General features: G+C 46.2%; 1 protein-coding gene across 1 annotated transcript; it reads right to left on the bottom strand.

The window, feature by feature from the left end:
• Positions 1-4,806: 4,806 nt before the first annotated feature.
• On the bottom strand, positions 4,807-7,118 carry noc (zinc finger protein no ocelli). The gene is made up of 2 exons (XM_017903531.1): positions 6,702-7,118; positions 4,807-6,217 (listed from the first exon to the last, which is right to left on the bottom strand). Exons 1-2 carry the CDS (start codon positions 6,786-6,788, stop codon positions 4,847-4,849), a joined length of 1,458 nt encoding a protein of 485 aa, XP_017759020.1. The 5' UTR covers positions 6,789-7,118; the 3' UTR covers positions 4,807-4,846.
• Between the last annotated feature and the right edge of the window lie 213 nt (positions 7,119-7,331).

Genomic DNA, 7,331 nt, shown 5'->3' with positions numbered 1-7,331 from the left:
GTATCGACAAGCTATCGCTGGGTATTTCGTCCGACGCGCGATTATAGGTTATGTTTCGCGCGTCGCTCGGACTCGCGACGGAATTACATCGGTACGGGGATTTTTGTCGTGGCGAGCGTTACGATGAGTGGAGAAGAAGGCGTGATTTATCGGCGAAACGTATCGTTACCGTTATCGCGAGTTCGATCAACGATATAAATCATCGTATCGCGGCGCGATCGAGAGTCGGAATTTATCGCGGCGCGCGAAGATTGCTCTGTTTGTATAAAAAGAAAGGGAATCGGACGAAAAGGCAATAATTCGGCGTCTTGATCGCGTTAGCCGAAAATTCAATTTTACGTGACAGAAGTGCGAACATCGTAAAACCTTCAGCGACGTTTGACCTATCGATTTCGTCTTCCACAATTTCTGCCGAGGGGGATCGGCTGTAGCTTATAGATGAATTATAGTTGCTCTTTGCTGTCGCGCATTCAACGGTGATGTATGACTCGGCGGGAGATGGTAGGTAGAAAACATCCACGATGTACGGCCTGTTAATAACAGCAAGAATGAACGAACGGCTGCACAACGCGGTACACAGATGCCGCTGGCGGCTAGACCCCCTTTGTGTTTTATTACAAACGATACGTCAGCCACGATGTATGGGCTGCTTTTATCTGCGGCCTGTTATTGATGTGCTAAATTGTCTGCTCCGACTCGTAAGACTGGCCAGGATGGCTGATAGACGTCGTTCGAGGGCACGATCTCGACGACAAAAAGATTTAGTCGGTCACACCCTCCTGCTTCCTTTCGCCAAAAATTATCCCAAATATCCGGCCACGCGAGGTACGCGCGCCCGTGCGTTATCTGGGTCGTCGAAAATCCGCCAACTCTGCTCTCCTTCCGACCTATTCCCACGATACTCTCTAATTAAAATTCAAAGCTCTTTTTACAGCTGCTCGGGCAGCAGCAGGTTGATAGTGGTTCGAGCAAAAGAGAAACTCGCGTTCCAGAAATAACGGGTAATAAATCGTTTGTCACCTTTATTCGTGCCTCGCCGTACGCGTTCCCGTTTTTCCCAATTATCCAGATAAACCTGGATGGAATAAGAAAAAGGCAGCGAGCAAAAGAGAGTACCTATTAGACGCGATGTACGCACGGCTGCTTGCAAAATAACCAGAAATTCCCACCCGAAGCGTGCCGTTTTGCTTTTGAAAAACTAACCGCGATGGATTTACAGCCTCGCGCGTGCCGCTGAAAAAATCCCCATTCCCGGCATGACTTACCGAATCGTTCCAAGGAAAAAGCTTTGAAAAATTATTGCGCCTCGGTAACAAGAAGCAACGCGTCATGCGCTACCCTATTACTTTTATTGACGCTGCAATTTTCCGCGGCAATGCCGGACAAAAGTGACTCAATAATTAAATGAACGTAAACAAAACCGAATTAACTCTGCCCTGTTCGCGACAAACGGTGCTTTCCACCTATTGTGTAACCGATAAACCGAGGGAAAAATATGCGGTACGTGCATCGTCGAAATTTCAATCAGCAAATAATATCGCAATTTTCTCTTTCCGTTATTTTTATACTACCGTATAAAGGAACGCGTATCGTCGGTGCATATAATAGTAACTAATTTCGATAAAATATGACGTACGTAGAATCTCGTACATGACGGAGTTTCCAATCGTTTAACTACCATTGTGGCTCCCGATAACGTTCAAACGGTAGATTCATGTTTTTAAATAGATCTGCTTGCGATTCGTCGACCACGCGAATTATTCGATGATTAATTTTCCATATTTTTACGTTAAACGCGCGAAGAAAATACCATTGAAATGTATAGTAAGCGTGGAATGAATTACTTCCATCGGACAAATGGACATCGCGTGAGTTAGTACGCGAGGAACGATATACCATAATCGAAATTACTCGAGTCGAGTGAATTTTCAATTTTCCTCTCGATGTTGGTTTATTTTTCAAAAATATTCGAGACTAACTTAACGAACAGCTGTTTGAAATGTGGTACAGGATGGATGCGTAAAATCATGCTTAAGCTGTGACCAAAGTCACGTACAACGGAGTATTTTTTGTTCCTCCTCGAAGTGGAAGAAGCGACTCCATTATTAGAATGGTTTAAAATAAATTTCTGTCATACCCGTTAATCCTCGCGTTATTTAGTATTCTATAAAAAAAAAAAAAAGAAAAAAAAGCACGGAAACCATAAATCCATTTCATTAAAAATAGGTATGGTTAAAGGATGATATATTTAAAAGAGAAAATACAGCGTTTACAAATTTTCGTTGCACGTTTGACGTTCCAATTTCCAACCGATCGATAATTTCATAAATTAAAAAGAAAAGATATATACGGTTTCGTTGCAAATAATTTCAAATAAATTCGAATCGTGAAAAATTATGAAAATTCATGAGCATGCGAATGATACATCGACGATTAATGAAATAATCGATAAATCGTTACCGAAATAAAAAGGAAAAGTTAATTCTTCTTTTAATTTATTTTATTTCAATTTGCTCCAATTATATTTTACGATTCCCCGTTTTCGAATTGTTTGCAAAAATTCGAACTATTTGCATTTAGCATCCGATCTATTCCTAATTACATCTCCGTAGTCGAAACGTGACTTATGTTTTATTTACACGCGATAGATTGGCGGATTTGCGTCGGTAACGTAATCGGTTTAATATTAATTGGCCAAGATGCGCAGCATATCTCTTGGTAGATTCAATCACAAAGGGGTAAGTCACGTGGATCGATGCATGTACGCGTAAATACTCTAGTTAGAACGAACGAGTCACTAATTGAGATTCAACGATGCACATAATGGCACCGAAATAACATGAATTCCAATCCATGAAACGGGCCGGGAACGCGAAATACGAGGAAACTATTCATCCCGACGGTTAAAATCACCGAATATTTCACTTTGCTGAGCCAGCTGAGCCTGCCACCGCCTGTCGTGGCACCCTGGCGGTGGAAACGACGTTCGCAGAGGGTAAAGCAAGTCTTCCCCCTCCGCCAGCCTCTAAAAACCTTCAACCACCCACTCCGTCGCCCCCTCTCCGCATTTTCCTCCCTACCGCCGCCGACAACCCTGCCCGCCGCCCCTTTTCCTCCTTCCGACACTAGGCTGCAGATTTATGCGCCCCGCCTTGCAGCGCTGATATCCGAGAACTCGCGACCTGCTCCGTCCGTAATGAAAGAAATAAATTTACTCCGCTGGGTACCCCGGGGATTGAGACTCACCGTTCCGTGCGCGCACACACCGACAACGAGCACCCTGGTGGCGCGAATCAGAAGCGCGTGGATACTCGCCCCGGGGCCCTTCTCTATCTCTGCCTCCGTGCCTTCTCTCTCTTCCCGATCCGAATCTTCCATTCGTCGCACAATTTTTTTTAAACACGCACACGGTCCCCGGACGCGATATATTCCATCGGCACGATTACCGAATAATTCCGAAATTTTTCAGCATCTACGGATCGATTTTGAGCACTTGCCGATTTTTGCGTCGATTCCGAGCAGCGATAAATATGTTTCCACGAGTTTAAGCGAACAAGCGACTTATTCAGCGGTGGAACGAACGTTGAATAATTTCGTTGACCGGTAGTAACGTTGATACAGACGAGCGATTCGATAGCAACGATGGCGACCTCCGTGGTGGCCGTTACCGTCGTGCGTTGTATCGTCTATACGAAGCTCGTTCGATGACCGTATTATTTCAGCACCTCGGAATAATATATACGTGGACGTGGTTAAAGTCGGTTGGATCGAAATCAAGAAATATCGAATGCGGAATCGGTGTCACGAATGCATGAATAAAAAGGCGAATTTAATGATTTCACAAACATTGTTTTTATTAAAGCGGTATGGAAACTCAACGATATTTACAAGAGATATTTACAGTGCAAATAATGTCTATCGTACAGTACGTTTCCTCGGTCGGAACACTTTACGTAATAAAAACTGAAAATCCGATGTATCTCTGAATAAATTTAAAAGATCTTTAAAGATTCTCCCGTTTTACGATAATTGCATATCGGGAGACTCGGGAAATAATATACACATTTCGTTTTCGGTTTAACCACTTTTACAACCGTTTTCTTACACAAACGATACGAATAAGTTAGACGATACACTTTATTATAGATATAGTTTAGATACCATTGTTAATATTATCTCCTATTATTTTTTTCGAAAAAATAGCGTAATATCACAGTTACATCGTGGACAATAGAACATGCACGACCGTTTCGAGATTCGCGCCATGAAATATACGTTACGGTGGAACGATGGCGGTCGATCGACGTGTATCGCGACACGAGTCTACAATTTCCATCAGCACTTGGAACACACTGTTTTTGTAAGACTAATCGTATCACTTGAAACACAGTCGAGAAACCAGCGAACGTTTGCTTCGCTGCCCGTCGGGCACGGAAATATTAAAACGGCACAGGAAAATTTCGATACCGACGACTCTTGTTCCCCTACTGCTCGTTCGTAGGTTGTTCAACTCGGTCACGAACATCGAGATACAGCTTACGCACTAGTAGCGTGCCGCGTAGAAACATTCCTACCGACTCGAACATTCTCTGAAAGATTTATCCGCGGTGTACATGTTCTTCCCTACATAATGATCAAACGTTTAGGAGATACGTTAATACAGGTTTTCCGCAAAAAATGATTTCATGATGAAACGTTATTTATATATAGATATCTTTTTAAATAAATTTATATTATACACATTTAATTATTTACACAACAGTTGGTCAAAAGCTGGTTTTGACGAATTCCTATTTTACACTATCATGGACTGTACACTGAAAAATGTTTGCACCGGAAATCCAGTTTAAGGATGTACAGCAGCACCGATTCGCTGGCCGTAGATCGCGTACGGTGAATAATAAGGTCCTAATGCGTTGAAAGCGCTGTAAGGCGACGCGGCGAGCGAGGCTGGAAGAGGTCCCGTCGGTGGTTTCCCGTACGGATGATATCTAGCGCTCAACGGGCTGAGAGATGGCGTCGGGTAAGTACCGCCGCTCGCGCGATGTAAAGCTGCCGACGGCGAGAGCAGTGGATGCGGGTGCGGATTGCTGAGCAAAGCGGCCGAGGACGACGCGTGATCGCCACCGGTTAAACTGGTGTGGCTGCGGAGATGCTGCAGCATCTCTTCCGACGTGGTAAATCTCTTTCCGCAGTAAGAATCGCCAGCGATCCAATTACACACGTACGGCCTACTACCGGTTAACGTGGACGGGTAGGAAAGCGACGGAGGTGCCATGGGACCAAACGACGATAACGCCATCGCCAAACTGTACTTCTGATGATCGCACTGCGTGCATCCGCTGGGACATGTTCCGGTACTCATCATGAGTTGCGCGCTGTGCATGCTATATTGGCAGCCGCTGCAATACGGATCCTTGCAAACTGGCACCAAGGCCTCTCCACCGGCCGGTGTCTTCACGCGAGCGTAACTCAAGTACGGATTTCCACCTGTCGGTGTGCTCGACGGATAACCCAAAAGAGCTGCCGCGGCAGCGTGATGATGCGAGAAAGGAGACGCGCCGGCAAATGGCGGTCGAAACGCTGGATTCTCGGCCAGACCGGGCGGGCAGCATAGCGGGTTTCCGGAAAATCCGGGAAGACTAGGCTTGTATGCACCCAAGTTCGAGTCTTTCGCGTGACCGCCGGAAAGAATCTCCATGCCGGATCGGATAATCGGGCTGGTTCCGTTGTTGTTACGCGGTGATCCGTCAGTCTTTTCTCGATCCGCCGGCGTTTTCCGATCAGTAGATGGCGTAGTGCTTGCCGTCGCCGTCGCCGTCGCTTGACTCGCGGGCGAAGCCGACTTTCGCCCGACGGGCGTGCGATTTCCCGACGATTTCTTCTCGGCATGATTTGCCGTATCACTTACACTCACACTCTCTTGACCACTGACACTGTGAACACTTGCTTTCGACGCGGGTCTACTGTCGTCGCTAGACTTTTTCGAGACAACGTTAGTTTCGTACGGCTTGAAGGCCAACGACTTCCCGTCCGACGGGCTGCTGCGTGTACTCCGTTCCAACTTCGCGGCTGGTGGAGATTTTGCGTTTGTACCGGTATTCATGCCTTTTGGCGTTTTATCCAGCGGGGAAATCAAAGGCTTTGTCGGAGAATCGGCGCCTATTTGACTGCATGTTTGGGCCAATAAAGCTAAAGGACTCTTCTTCGCATCCAACTGGAAAATAAAGTTTAGCACTTTGTTACAAAGAATCGACGCACGATTCACGAGCTTATTACCGAAAGTTTGAACAGCGTTGGCGTGTACAAAGTGGATTTTATTAAACGTACGAGAGAGAAAGAGCGAGAGAGAGAGAGAGAGAGAGAGAGAGAGAGAGAGAGAGAGAGACTCGGACGACTTAGCGTACAGCAACCCGTCGGATACCGCGTACCGTCGGTCGACGACCAACCAATGGTACACGATTCTCGTGTTAGCGAGGTTAAGACGAACTTTCTTCGAATTTTACGTACAATGATTCACGCGTTCCCGATTTCGATCCCAACGTTTATCGTGACGAGGGAAAAAGAAGAAAAGCGAAAAAAGGAAACGATGTGTTGTAAAAATTATAATACTTTTCTCGTTCGACGAGCCCGTTGGGAATTATTTAAACAGCCGAAAAGTCGTTGCAACGAAAATGATACTTTCCGAATGGAATACTAACCGTGGTTGGAAGCGGAGAAAGATAATCCGGTTGTAGATATTGATTGTGTCCAGTAGTCAGCATACCGCCTTCCTCGAGGACAACCATTTGGTTTTGCACTTATTTAGCCAATCACTGCACAAAACTGCTGATATATTTGCACAAATCACGAAACCGAAACAAACTGATACGCAAACGTTTTGAAAATATTCCGGGGCACGGTTACGGTATACGCGTTGGTTGATCAATCCCTCCGTGGTGCGAAACGATTAAACGCAAACGATGTATACCGAATGGAATCCAGGAAAATAGTGGCAGCTCTCGACGGAGCTGTTCGGTGCACGGAGTGGAATGCGACCGCAACGCCGCCTGGCGACACGATCCGTTCTCTTCCCCTCCTTCTTCGGCAAGCCAGGGTGTATAACCTGTCCTCTCTTGTCGTCCCCCACCATTCCTAGCCGGAGGATTATGGTGGGAGAATTGCGGTGGGGTTCGGCCCTGCGTGGGGTGTGGGAAGGCATTCTAATTCAACACGCCACCCATGATGTTGGCCCGACGATGACAGCTCCCATCCCGGCTTTGATATTTCACCGCTTTTACAGCCGTCCATCCCCTCCCCCCTTGCCGCGGCCCCTCGGCTCACCGTACCCC

The sequence above is a fragment of the Eufriesea mexicana genome, unplaced genomic scaffold (assembly GCF_001483705.2).
Source record: "Eufriesea mexicana isolate 0111107269 unplaced genomic scaffold, ASM148370v2 scaffold2359, whole genome shotgun sequence".
Lineage (NCBI taxonomy): Eukaryota > Metazoa > Arthropoda > Insecta > Hymenoptera > Apidae > Eufriesea > Eufriesea mexicana.
The sequence above is the reverse complement of the archived record's forward strand: the minus strand, read 5'-3'. Positions and strand labels throughout refer to the sequence as shown.

Coding starts and splice junctions, on each gene's coding strand:
- noc (XM_017903531.1), bottom strand. CDS start 6,788: ATGGTTGTCCTCGAGGAAGGCGGTATGCTGACTACTGGACACAATCAA. Junction 6,218..6,701: donor TTTCTCCGCTTCCAACCACG/GTTAGTATTCCA, acceptor TTTATTTTCCAG/TTGGATGCGAAGAAGAGTCC.